This window comes from Lygodium microphyllum, chromosome 21, assembly GCF_053477565.2.
Source record: "Lygodium microphyllum isolate KBCC chromosome 21, Lygodium_microphyllum_v1.1.10, whole genome shotgun sequence".
Lineage (NCBI taxonomy): Eukaryota > Viridiplantae > Streptophyta > Polypodiopsida > Schizaeales > Lygodiaceae > Lygodium > Lygodium microphyllum.
In genome coordinates, this window is record NC_141155.1 from 114796056 (window position 1) to 114810503 (window position 14448).

At 39.3% G+C, this 14448-nt stretch overlaps 1 protein-coding gene across 1 annotated transcript in view; it reads left to right on the forward strand.

Moving 5' to 3' along the window:
- The window catches only part of ERS (glutamate tRNA synthetase), a 77598-nt gene that overhangs the window by 20607 nt on the left and 42543 nt on the right, over positions 1-14448 (forward strand). The window contains exons 3-6 of the mRNA XM_087661949.1: positions 251-372; positions 13114-13296; positions 13370-13488; positions 13659-13707. Coding sequence (XP_087518075.1) covers positions 251-372; positions 13114-13296; positions 13370-13488; positions 13659-13707 — 473 coding nt within the window. The remainder of the gene's footprint in view (positions 1-250; positions 373-13113; positions 13297-13369; positions 13489-13658; positions 13708-14448) is intronic.

Here is a 14448-nt window from a genome sequence, read left to right on the forward strand (position 1 = left end):
TTTTCCTTCAGCTTCTAGCTTGAAAGCTGTGTCTGTGGTATGTTTATGATGTCTGTCTCTTTTCCTTCAGCTTCTAGCTTCAAGCTGTATCTTTGCAGTTGATTAGGGCACGCCATCATTCGGGATCCTCATTATGTTTAATTGAAGTTAGTTTTTTCTTTTCAGTCATGAGTTCCATATGTTCAAATTCTCAGAACTATTTTATTAGCTTCTTGATGTCACTATTTGCTGACACTGTTCAATGTGGCAGGTCCAAATAAGGAAGGGAATGTGGGCCCATATCGCCAATCAGAGAGGACTAGCTTATATAGGGAGTGTGCAGAGCGCTTGCTTGCATCTGGTCATGCTTACAGGTGTTTTTGTACAGATGAGGTTAGCAATATCTGAATTTGAGTTTTTAATCCAACTTCAATGATTCATTTTTTCAAGAGTGTATATCTGTGTAGAAAGCTTTGATAATGTTGTGCTATGTTGCGGATTACAGTTTTTAAAAAAGATAGTATTATGGATTTTTGCACTCACGATTCAGAGCGGCTGATCCCATTCTTAGGCTCTCAAATGCATGTTTAGTCCAAATTATGTTCACTCCTGAGTATAAGCAACTCTTTTTGCTGTGTTTATGGTTCCCGCCCTTAACATGCATAAAAACACGATCAAGTAGGAAGGGCTCTCTTATAGTTTAAAAGGACATTTTTTCAGCTAAAGCTTATCTTGATCAACATGGCTAGTAGGTGATACGTCCCCCTATGATGCAACTTGCACACGAGACAAGATGCAAGCCAAACTCACCATAAAAGAAACTAGACATGAAACTCACCTCCCAGCCATAGAGCCGAATGGGCTCACCCTTAAGCTTGGAAGCTAGTAGCAATCTAGGTCATGACCAGATCCTAAGGGTTGGCGTCCCATATCACCATCCCACACCATCTTGGTGTACGGATGTGTTCGCCTTTCAATGGGCCAAGAGTTCAAGAGTGGTGATTACACAATGAATGTACACAATAGGGCCTTAAGTCCTATAAATAGCACTCACCTGTACTAACCCTGAAGTATCCTTAGTGCATTCACTAAGCCACTTCGTAACCATCGTGACCAATGCTCCTAGAGCCCATCCAGAAGTCCAGGGACATAACACTTTCCTCTTTATGAATGGTTATGATTCTCAGCAATATCCTCATGAACAATGTGAGAAAAATGACTCTTCAATGAATGTACCGACTCCCAAGTAGCCTTTACCTTTGGGTGGTTTTTTACTTGACCAAATACTTGAGATAAATAGTTCGACGGAATTGTTTAGTTGTAAGGTCAAGAACCAATTCGGGTTCTAGTGGAACATAACAAGTAGTATCCTCAAGCCACAAGACTTACTCAATCAGAGCAATATGCTCACCTTGTTTGAGCTGTTCTTTGAAACGACTCACGTGGAATTTAGGTTGAACTCGGATTTTCAAAGGTAAGTCTAACTCATAGAATATACTACTTCATATATTCTCGGTCATTTGGAAAGGACTGCAATACCTTGAAGACAAGTTATAGCACTTGTCGATAGTCATTGAATTGGAGTCCTTTGGAACTCTAATGTAAAGCCACTTACCTTCTTGGAGCTTTGTAGGAGTACGATATCAGTTAGCATAAAATGTGGTACGATATTTTGTTGTTTTAATGCTTTCCCTTGCAATTGTTAACATCTCTTGTATATTGTGCAGAAAGTCAACTACGGATTGCATTTTCACCCCCATGAGCTCTGTGGCAATCGGTGGTTTGGGCTCATAACCGTGCATAAGCATAAAGGGACCATAATTAGTAGCCAGATGCTTAGCACAGATATAAGCAAACTCAATCAGAGAAAGATAACGTTCCCAATCATGTCACTTGTGGGAGACTAATGAACAAAGCATATCCTCCATGGTTTGGTTCATGCGTTCGTTGTGCCTATTGGTTTCTGAATGTTGCAAGCATGACATGGACAATCGAGTTAGATTGGATGGAAAAACATCAATGTACTCATGTAATATCGGATCCAAATACTCGGTTACATTTAAACTCATATGAAGATTATTATTAAAAAAACAAATTATATTAATAGAAAGACAATTTAACTTTTTCAACAAAAGAAGTATAAGTAGTAATAGTTGGATTAGAAAAACATTGAGTAAGCTCTATTGTTAAAATCATATATATATTATTTTTTGTGGCCCTAGAGAGTAAACAATCCTTGATCACATGAAAACGACTATCAAGTTGAAAAAAAAGTGTTTGGTTTTTATAATCAATATACGAGGACGAATATTTTCAAAAAACCATGGTATGCCAATAATGATATCCACATGGTCAAGACTCATAAATAAAAAATCCATGATCTGATGGTACTGTTGGATTGAGAGGTCCAAGTCTAGTACCATGCGATCCCAACAATCCACTGTAGGGTGCTTCGTATATTAGATACAATAAACTTGGTCAGCAGGTACCATGTGGAGTCATAGTCTTTGCATAAAGCGAGAAGAAATAAAATTATGAGTAAAACCATTATAAAATAAAACTGTAATATCATGGCTATGCATATGCTCTGTGACCTTAAAAGATCACACGGGTCAAAAATAGTTTTGGTAGTGGGATTACTGTTACTATTACTAGCAGCAACGAAATATTCTTCGAGTAAAATTTTAGAAGAAATACTTGAAGACTCCAGAGTATTTATTGAAGTCTTGGAAGTAGACTTCACCTTTTTGTTTTGGGAACACAAGCGATCACCGCAAAAATGACTTGTCTAATGGCAGGTGAAATAACAACTCTTCAAGCGTTCCTCACTATGAGTGACTTTTCGCTTATCTTTTTTCTTATCCAACTCCAAAGTCGGTTGAGAAGTTGTTGCCAGGGTAGATGACTTCTTTGACTTAAATATTGAAGTAGCTTGATGGGAACCCAATGTTGACTTGTTGCCCCTACTTATAGGCAAAGTATTATCAAAATTCTTTGTATATGTGTAGGCGTCCTCAAGTGAGTAAATAGGATTGTAGAACATCTGATTTTGGGAGTCTAGTGGCAATCCCAAAAGGTATCACATGTAGAGCAATGCTTGAGGATCGTCGCAGGCCTTTGTTTTATATGCAACAAATCTTTAAATTCTTACGAACATGTATTCGAGCTTTTCTTTTTCATATCAAGCTTAAATAAATTTAAAATTTTTTTAATTTGATTATCGATCACCAAGGGTTTTTGAAAAACGGATTAAAAACTCGCTCGAAGTCATGAGCTTAGAGTGTAGACCTGCCCACTAAGCGTACACCTTCCCTTGTAACATGATTTGTATCTGCTTGATATGCTAAACGGCATCAAATTGATATAAATCAAAATACTCCGTCCACTTGGCTATCCATGAATTATAAATTGGCTATAATCAGTAGCCAAATGCTTAGGACTGTTATAAGTAAACGCAATCTGAGAAAGATAATGCTCCCAATCAGATTGTCTATGAAGGACATATGCATGAAGCATATTCTCCATAGTTTGATTCGTTTGTTCGGTTCATTAGTTTATGGATGTTTTGAGGACATGTACAATTGAGTTTCTAGTTTTTGGAAGATTGTTTCTTAGAAATGACTAGTAAACTTAGGATCCTTGTCATTGACATTTTCGTTGGGCAAACCATAAAGTCTATAAAGGTGATCGACAAAGAGACTAGCCAACCCATGGCTTTTCATGGTGGTCTTTGTAGGAATGAATTGAACCATTTTTGTAAGTTGATTGACCGCAACCTAGATTGCATCATGATCTCCTAAATGGTCTCCTTGAGTGTGAGGATATGGTTCAATGTGGTGTTTCTTGCGTTTAAAACCAGCTTGCCCTTGCGCTCTTCTATCCTACATCTCAACCCACACATTAAGCTCATGCTTAAATATAGATCCATATACCTTTAGTATTTGGATCATGTTGGTTCTTTAATTACTAGGGACTAAAGGGTCACTACTATTAAAGAGTGGGACTATAATATGGTTCTACCGAATTTCAAGGAATCCCTTGCACACTACTCTATTGAACATACATGCCAATATGGGTGCCAATGTGTCACATGCATGTGAGAAGTACTCTACCACCAAACCATCTTTATCTTGTGCCCCCCGTTTTGTAGTTCGTAGATCACCTCTTTGATTGTCTTATTGGTAAAGGACCATTGTGTTGGCTTGTGGGCTTGTGGAGGCTACATGGGTGGCCATCCCTACACATTATACAATTGTGTCCCTATGGATCCAAGTATTAGGCGATGTAATTTGTATGGGGGACTCTCTCCCATGAAACATCCTCTACTCTCTTTTGCTATCCTATCCCAAAAATAGTTGACCTTGTCTCAACTTTTGTGAAGTAGTCTTACTTCTTCGTCCACACAAGGCATCTAAAGAGCACCCTTGCTTGGTGATGTGATGATTAGTGTCCAATTACTCATCATTGTACTAGCCATTTTGAGGGGTTGTAGAATTTGGATGTTTGCATGGGGGCAAGGTGATCTGGAATGCTTACATAGCTGAAATATGCAAGACCTCTACCAAATATCATGCATTTCTCTTGTGACGTGCTCAAATCTAGCATCTATAATTTGTTCTCTCTTCTTCTTGCTGGTTATCAGCTCCAAGGGGCCTAGAAGAGCCCACCTCTTGTACAATTTCAACATTCTTAGATCATTGCCCATGTTGCGTGTCTTGTCCAAGATTAGGCATAGCATTTTCCCCAACACTTAGTAAATTTTCAGATTGAGAGGCATTGTGATTGCTTGATCACATCTCACTATATGAAGACATTCTTGCTGTAATGCTCAGCTGAATACAATCGCAGTACTAAAGCAATGCTTCTAACTTCCAATCAAGTGCCATAGGCTCACCGATTCGAGGGAGTTGATGATATCTTAGCAATGGAACCATGAAACCAGCCTTCCTTATTGGATATGGTGTTGAATAACCTAATTAAGCACTTATTATAGCAAGCATAAAATTCACATAAATTGAAAATGCAAATGTTTTCAATTAATCTTGGATATTGGACACTCGGTTGGCCCCAAAATTGATGCTTCTTTTAGTATTTCTTTAAGTTGTATTACAAATGGATAGAGCGCATTGAGGTTCTTCAACCTCCTTTGCTACAATTGCCTAGCTGTGGAGGGTTCGAATCTACCATTGTCTCCTCAAAACTCACTCGTGTGGCTGGTTGCAATGGTTGAAAATAGGTTGGCCATGGTTGCTCACAGCTCTCCCATATTTGCTATAGTCAGAATGATCTCGTTTTTCCTCTTTGTCCTTTTACGAGCCTGTATGGCCAAGTTGGCTAAGTGGCAGCCTTCCCAAATGGTTTTTCCAACATTATCCATAATTAAATATTAATTTTCAGCCTAACCATTAAATGCCATATCTCTAGTGTCACCAACTGACATTTATGGCCAAATGAATGACCTCACAATTGACACCCTTATAGTAACTTTTGCCTTTGACATCCTGTGATTTTTTGGGGTTCCGGGCTTGTAAATTTACTCTAACCCCAGTTGCACCTCACATGTGCAACATTTACTTAATCATGTGATTAAAAATTAATCCACATGTTAAGTGAGGTTTCAAAAATACATGTCCTCATGATAGCCCTCCCCCTTGAAATCCTTGCAATCGTCCTCAATTGCACTGCCAAATGCATCAAAAGCAAAGTACTACACTGGAATTTTCATAGGGCATCAATCTCAGTTGCATTTCACATGTGCAACACATACTTAAACATTTGAATAATCCAAATGTTAAGTAAAGCAATCAAAATATCACATCCCTGTGACAACCTTTCCTCTTGAAATACTTGCAATCGTCCTTGATTGCATTGTCAGATCCATCAAAAGCAAAGTATTGCACTAGAACTTCACAAGGCATCATAGTTAGGACAACATTGGCCACTACTGCCAAACCATGCAACTGCCAAACACATGCTGAAAATTACTAGTAAGCATAACATACCATAAAAGTCTCCAAGAATCTCAAAAGCATTGCCAAAATATCATGGGATGCTTCCATTACTCATGAGCTCAACTTATTTGCAAGACCAAACCATAGTATAGTGTAAACCATGGCTGAAACATCAATGGCATTGTAACACACATTGTTGTCCATATAATCAGCTGAATACCAGTGAAAACTAATGACCATTTACCGCAAATCAATATAGCATAAATAGTTTGTAATGATAAAATACTAATGATCCAATGCTGATTATAACTGATGCTACACCGAGCATAAAGTGATGCAAATATATAGTTCCAAAGCTATAGATAATAAACTATGCCATATGTATATCAAACATAGTGACTAGTACATTGAATAGTGATCCCTTGGCAAACATATTGTCAGCCATAGTACCCTGAATGTATGCTGAATACATATGAGATCCACTACATCTAGAGCTGTCCATTGTTGAGAAGTGAAGGTGCTAGCTTCCGTACGAGCATCAGGTAATACTTTGGACCCTTGCTCGATTGAACTTGATTGAACCTGATCCGAAGTTGGCTCTAACGGGGAAGCATCAAGGTAAAGTTGCAACAACTGAGGATGGTCTACCAAGTCATCCTCCATCCTTTTGGCATCTGTTGCTGAATAGTTTTGAAACTTCACCAAATACCATTTGGAAACCTTACCCGTGATCTTTTTCTCTTTGTGTGCCAATATTTGCTTAGGTACAATATCTCATCCAGCTCCTCAACCTCGGGCTGAATTTCAGTAGATACATCCTTTGGCACATCACCATGAAAAAGCCTCACTAAGCTCACTTGAAAGGCATCATGTATTTGCCAATGTGGGAGAAATTTCAGCCTATGACATGCTGCGTTTCCATGATAACGAGTACTATTAGATGCATTTGCATGACCAACACTAAATCCTTGTGCTCCAACAGCCCTGGGGGTGCAAATACATTTCCATATGGCCCACTTTGTGCCCCAAGCATCATGCTTACATTGCCATACATGGGATTGTACATTCCACCTAACTTACCCGAACACATTGGGTGTTGAGAACGTTGCATTGGTTGTTGCATACCATAGGGATTGGTACCATACATTCCCATATGTGGTCCTTGACAAACCATTGCATGAAAAATGGTGCCACCGCCAAATTATCCTTGTTGTTCCATGTTTACATTTGCATGAATACCTTGCTGTCAATATTTCCATGGATTCACACTACCAAGTTGGCCATGCATTTGCACTTGTTGCACGGGTACCATTTGTTTGTGCTCATGAGTAACTTTGGGCTATCCCAATAGAGGCTTAGGCATTTCCTTTTGTTCTTCTGGTTGTCTCGAAGTTTTGGAAGGTGTCTTCTTCTCTTTGCCTTTGCTGTTCTTTTTTGGGGCATTCAAAAATTGAGTAAATTGAGGATCCTTTGACAATTCAGCAAAGATTTGTTGTTGTCCTCATCCGATCTTTGAATCTATTAGGTCCACTAGGTAAAGCCATGGAGGCAAATTGTGGTACCAACTACTCTACATTTGGGTAAGTAGGGGTAGGAACACCATGTTGGGTGCCACCCAAAGGTGTGAAGGATGGAGGTTGAGCCTTCCACAAAAGTGCATGAGCACCAGCTAGAACGGAAGATGTAGAGGTCTTAAAGGTTGTGCATATGTTTGATGAACCCCCAGTGTGTTGTGCGCAAGACTATGTAGTGTGAGTGATATGCGAAGGTAAATGGAATGAAGGGTAATGGCGATTTAGTAGAAGAAGTGGGTGGGATGGATGATTTATAAAACCCCCCCAACCCCCCCCCCCCCCCCTCCCCGGTTGTGGTGGGGGCGGGGGGGTAAAAGAAGAAAGAGGCGGTGGGTAGGTAGAAATAGGTCGTGAGTGTCCATGTGGTGCCATGGTAGAGGCATTGAAACATGAATGTTTACATAAGGTGTCAATGGAGGTGGAGGCACTAGAGCACCTAAGCCTTATTCAAATGTTGGCCGGGGCATGATAGAGTGACCGGTAGGTCCACTAGGTGAAGCCATGGAGGCAAATTGTGGTACAACTACTCTACATCTGGGTAAGTAGGGGTAGGAACACCATGTTGGGTGCCATCCAAAGGTGTGAAGGATGGAGGTTGAGCCTCCCACAAAGGTGCATGAGCACCAGCTAGAACGGAAGATGTAGAGGTCTTAAAGGTTGTGCATATGTTTGATGAACCCCTGGTGTGGTGTGCGCAAGACTATGTAGTGTGAGTGATATGCGAAGGTGAATGGAATGAAGGGTAATGGTGATTTAGCAGAAGAAGTGGGATGGATGGGTTTGAAAATTGTTGTGTTACATTAAGTTGATTTTGATTAGGTGAAGGAAATTGAAAATAACGTGAAGATGTAGTATGCAAAGAAGATGATGCATCAAACTCATTTTGACTATTAGAAGTATAATGAGAAGAAGGAAGGGAAGAAGAAGTGATATCCGACTTTTTCTTATTACCACTCCTTGTAATGACTTACATGAGTGGGTCTTCCATGGGGAATTTGCTATGTTCCGCATATGGCACTCTTGCTTCAACTTGGTCTTTACCAACATGTTGCAAAGGTAGTGAAGAAAGAGAAATAGATGAAGCAACAAAAGTAGAGACTTGTGTATCTTGCACGGAAGTATTAGAGATAGGTTAAAAGTAGGGAACATACTTTGGAGCTCTCTCTCCAAGAGGGGGGTCCATCCCTAATGACGGTCTTGACAACATCATCAAACTTGTGCACTACATATGATGAGAAAGAAACAAATATAGCTTCTTCATGCAACTTTTGTTTGAAGGCTTGTTGATGTAATTCTTTAGATTGCCTGGCTCTATGATGTCACCAATGTTGTTAGAAGGATCTCCAGTTGTGTTGGATCCTTGCGTTGTGGGTAGTGGATGCCATTCTTACTCAGTTCTTGGCATAAGGTCCTTTAGGGACCGAGTTAGTGTAGACATATTCGAAGTCATTTGACCTACTATAGTTCCTGGCTTCTGAGAAAAGCTTTGAGATCAAGGTTTACATTTCTTCAGAGAGATCTTAGCTCTAATACCATGTGGAGAAGTACTCTAACATAGAAACTTAAACACGGTTGTACGACAAAGCACAAATTGATAATAGAACATAGTTAGGGTTAGGATAACACAGAGACAATGAACACAGTGAGCAAGGAACTAAATGAATTTGAATAGAATACAATGCTTGTGCAGCTGACACACTATGTAGTGAATGAATACTGATCCCTGAACTCCCGTATCTTGAGGACCGGGGCAGAGAGTATGGGTTGGAGAGAGTGTTGTACTCTGACAGATTGTAGTGAATGAATACCTATCCCTGAACTCCCGTATCTTGAGGACCAGGGCAGAGAGTATGAGTTGGAGAGAGTGTTGTACTCTGACAGATTGTGAAATGTAGTAATGCAGCCTCTGAAGGTGTTCGGCAGCAGCAAATGTAGCTGCGGGCAGCTAGATCTGTGACAGACAGTCAAAGGAGAGAGAAAATCAGCAAATGCAGCAATAGAAGGTCTTTGGAAGTCAGGGTGTCAGCAATCTGGGTCAAAACAGCCTCCAAGTGGTGGAAAGATGATAGGTGGCATCTAAAGCAAGAATAATTGAAGTAGGGCCATCAAATGCGGTTCAAGTATGTATGGACAATGCAACAAATTATGTTCCAGCTGGTGAGCTGGTTGAATGAGAATGATAATTTTTTTTTTTTTTTTTGGTCAAATTCATATGTGCTTGCTTGGATCTACTGTTTGAGGATATTGGTGAACTTGATTGGGTCTCCCTTGTGTTGGAGAAAGCAACAAACAAGATTTGGAGGTGTTTGAAATTGTGTACTCTGCTTCATTTTGGCAACAAGGCAAACTCATTGTGAAGATTTGTGTCCCTACTTTAAAGGTTTTGGGCTTGGCGACATGGAAGAAGCAAGAATGGCCTTATTTATGAAGTTATTTATCACATGGTAGAGGTGCAAGAGGTGCAGAATGTTGGAAAGAAGCTTATGGATGAAATACATCCTCTTTGCATTGATTAAAGGGGTATGTTGCATACACCTTTACATGCTATGGGCTACATGTTGCATCCCATTTGGAAAAATAATGATGAGCACATATATAAGACTAAGGCATCCTCTTTTTCTCTTCCAATAGCAAAGTGAGAAAGGGCTTTAGCATGGCATAAAATGGCAGGAAACATTTGGGGCTTGCACGACTAGATTGCAAGCACTAGCTCTTCAAGTGCTTTCTCAAGGCACATGTGCCTCACCTTGTGATAGGAATTGGAGCATCTTTCCCTTGTTCATACAAAGAGAAGAAATATGCTTTTGCTTTTGCATATAGAGAAGCTGGTGTGCGTATATATACAAATCTATGACTCATGTCTAGAGTCCAAGAAAGGTGCTTTGAGATGATACAGAGGCTACATTGGATATGCTAAACAAGGAAAAGAACGACGAGCAATCGATTGCATTGTAGGACCGACAAGAGGCTATTGAAATGAGGATTTGGATGATCATGTAGCATCCTCCAGCCATGATGCAGGTGTAGCTCACTTGGTGCTTTGGTTATGATGTTGATGATGATGGTGAGGAGGATCCCACATAAGGATATTGATGAGGATGATGTTTCAATTGAGAGCTGAGTCATGAGGCTGCAGCTTGCTTCATGAGCCATGGCCCAATGGCCCCATGTCCAGTGCCCTAGGGACCATATCTATCGTCTATCTTTTATGCTTGCTGGTTTCCTATTTTGTTTCTTCTCTCTAGTTGTTTTGTGGGCTTACATTGTCCCTGTTCTGAGATTACACATGTAGGCTGCAGCAAGCAGTCTGCTGTGATTCGCGGTTCAAGCAAGTCTCAACCTTGTCAAATTGTTGATTATAAAATTTTTAACAGTTTTTTTTTTTTTTTGAATGGGTTGAAGTCTCTCTATATTTGAAGTGTCTTGTTTGTCATATTCCGTTGAATTCAAAGGTTGCGAATGAAATACCATGCATCGAATTTCACAGGGGACTGAACTGTACTTATTTCATAGCACATCTTTCTATACGTGTATGAGTATGCCTTATGAAAAAACTAGGGCTGAGATATTGTGTGTTTTGGTGGACCAATGCAACAACAGTAAATGCAGCAGGATCTGATGCTAAATGGTTGCAATGCCTGATGTGAGGCTGGATGGAAGACTCTGGGGGAGTGGGAATGAGTTTTCAGTCTTCAGAACACAGGGATTGCAGAGAAGATGCAGTTTGCTGCATTAGAAATTAGCAATTGCTGTGATGCACGGTTATGATCATTGATACCATGTTAGTATGCGGATAGAAGTAGGAACTTGCAAATAGACAACAGAAAACTGAAGAGGAACGATGAATGTGATGTGAAAACAGTATTGATATTGAAGAAGGCTTATACAAAGAAAATCCCCTACACATGTCATCATAGAATCGAGAGACTCCTCTTGGAGGTGCTTAAAGCTTTAAAACAGCTTAAAAATTTCTGAAACATGTTTCCTTGTGGGAAATGTTTTCTCTTGTCGGTGCCTGGCATCTCTCCCTGGGTCTGAAACGTTTTGCTTGTTGTTTGCCTCTTCAACAAGATTTGGAATGTCAATTCACAAATTTGTGAAAATGAACATAGTTCAAGGCCTATACCTCACCTTTGCTTTACGATATCCATGCCAATTTGCTTTTTCTTCTTTAGGATGCTCTCACCCTTTCTTTTTTTCACATTTCTCTCTCTTCCTCTCTCCTTTCTGACCCCTTAATGATGTGCATTTCCATTTCCTTCTTTTCAAAAATTGATGCTGCTGATTTTTTTTTTTTTTTTTTTTTGTGTGCATTTTAGAGTCTCTCTTAACTATGTGTATTGAGTGTGTGACTGCAGTGAGGGTGCAAGGAAAGTGAAGATTGAAGATGGAAGAAAGTGTGATTGAAATGACAAGGCCCCTAGCTAATAGGCTGTCCTAATATAAGCACCTGGCCCAAAGTGCCACAAAATGTGTTTGAGTTCCAACTAACATGAGGATGCCCAGGAAAAGTAAACTGACCACATAATGGGCAAAGTAAACCAAAATGACCACGATTGGAGAAAGCTCCAATTTCCCTCAAGTTTAGGGCTCACAACAAGGAGATTACTGTAACACTCAACTCTTGGAGGTGACATTGCAGTGCCATGGAGTTCTTTTGCTACTGAAAATGTTGTTCCTCTAGGGGATACAAACTTGCTTTAGTGGAGCACTGTATGGATAGTATCTGACGCAGTTGCTCCGAACAAGACAGGATGACACATTCCTCGATTTGTTTATTGGAGAGGTTTAAATTTCGGATGTGGTAGTCTACCATCCAATTTTCATGCAAACAGTCCAATTGGAGCATAACCATTGAACCAGACTGTTTTAGTTGGGCCTTTGGAAAAGGCTTAATGTTTATTTCTCCCCCTACCTCGAGTTTTAGTCTTGGAGCGTGACACAATTTTCAAATGATTAGATCTATCCAGTTTGTTCATCTCTTTCCTAAAGAATAACATATGGGATCGATCATTCATTATGGATTGCTGTGTCAAAAGAGAAATAATTACCTTGGGAACTCCATGATGAAAGCTGTAGCTGCCCGTTTACCGTAAATTTTCATATTTTGTTTCATTTTGTTTTGATGTTGGAAAAATAATCAATGTTGCCTGCTGGCCAGGCAGACTGTCTGCCATTTTGCTTATGTATTTATAGTTAAATTGCAATTTCAGTGGCTTCTTGTTTGGTGTCTACCAATTTGTGTTTGATTCATAGCTTGGTTAATTTTATGCGGTGTGGATGATTCAGTTCTTACATTAAGTTTCTACTGCATCACACTTGATTCGTAGCTCCCTTAAAAATTTTATGCGTGTTTGGATGGCTTGGTTTTTAATTTAGATTTCTTGTACATGTGTGGGGTTGATGACTTGGTTTTTAATTTAGATTTCTATCACATGTGCAGGGTTTTCAAATGTCACTAGCTCTCTTAAAACTTTTATGCATGTTTGGATGACTTGGTTTTTAATTTAGATTTCTAGTACATGTGTGGGGTTGATGACTTGGTTTTTAATTTAGATTTCTAGTACATGTGTGGGGTTTTCAAATATGTCACTGGCTGTGTATTCCAGGAACTTGAAGCTATGCGAGAGGAAGCTAGGGCAAAAAACCTGCCACCCAAGTACACTGGAAAATGGGCAAGTGCCAGCAAAGAGGAAATTGAAGATGAGATACAAAAGGGCACATCTTATACCTACAGATTTCGAGTACCAAGCAATGGCTCGATCAAAATTGAGGATATTATCCGTGGTGAAGTGAGTTTCAGCAGCTGAATTTGCTTCTACAGTTCTTGGAAAGAAAATGATCCGATGATGTGGTTGATGCAAGGTGTCTTGGGACTTGAACACATTAGGTGATTTCATTATCATGAGAAGTAATGGTCAGCCCGTTTACAACTTCTGTGTTGCTGTGGATGATGCAATGATGGGGATTTCACATGTGATAAGGTGTGTCTTTGGTTATGCAGAAGGATTTTCTTTTGTATTTCTTTTATTTCTTAAGTTATGCTGATAACATGCGTTGTGAGGAGATGGTCTTCTTATTGAAAGTGGTCTTTGTCTTTGCATCACAAAGAGGACAATCAGATGTACTGAATGTTTGTCTTTTGTTTGTTTAGAGCAGAGGAACATCTTGCCAACACACTGCGGCAGGCCTTAATATACCAGGTATTAACAGAAAAATCTCTCTGGTGAGCTAATCTCTCCGTTACCTCATAGGTGTAGATGAACCTCTATGTGCTCAATGTTGAATCTGTTTGTGACATTGCACAACCTCCATGCTCACAATGGCCTAAGGAAAGGGTTAGAAACATAGTACGGGGGAGTTTTGGAAATGGGGGAAACGAAAACGGAAAAAACTGGAGTTTTAGAGTTTTGACAAAATTTTGAAAACTGGGAAATGGCGCTTGAGATTGTATACTAAAATAAATACGGTATTATGTGGGTATGTAAATATATCAATGCCTATAATATATATCCAAAATTTATACAAGACTTTGAGTCTTAATATCATATGTTTGAAATCGTGATTCATTACACATGTCACGACTCACAAGTGAAAATTCAAGAGTGAAGACTCAATGGTTGAAACTTAAGACAACTTAATACAATTAAGACTCGATTTTTAAAACTTAAGGCAAATGAATTGAATTATAATTTATGACTCATGAATCATCTATGATCTGAAGAGTGAAGATTGACATCAAGAACAGTGGAGACTGACATTATGAATAGTGGAACAAGAATCAAAATGCATAATATGTCAAATCAAGATATAATGATATATGTAACTATGTCATGTGAATAATTTGTCAAAACTCCAAAGTCCAATGAGCATTGAGCAATGTGTACTATTCTCTAGACTCTAGTAACTTTTGAGTAATAAATATCAATATTAATGAATAATTG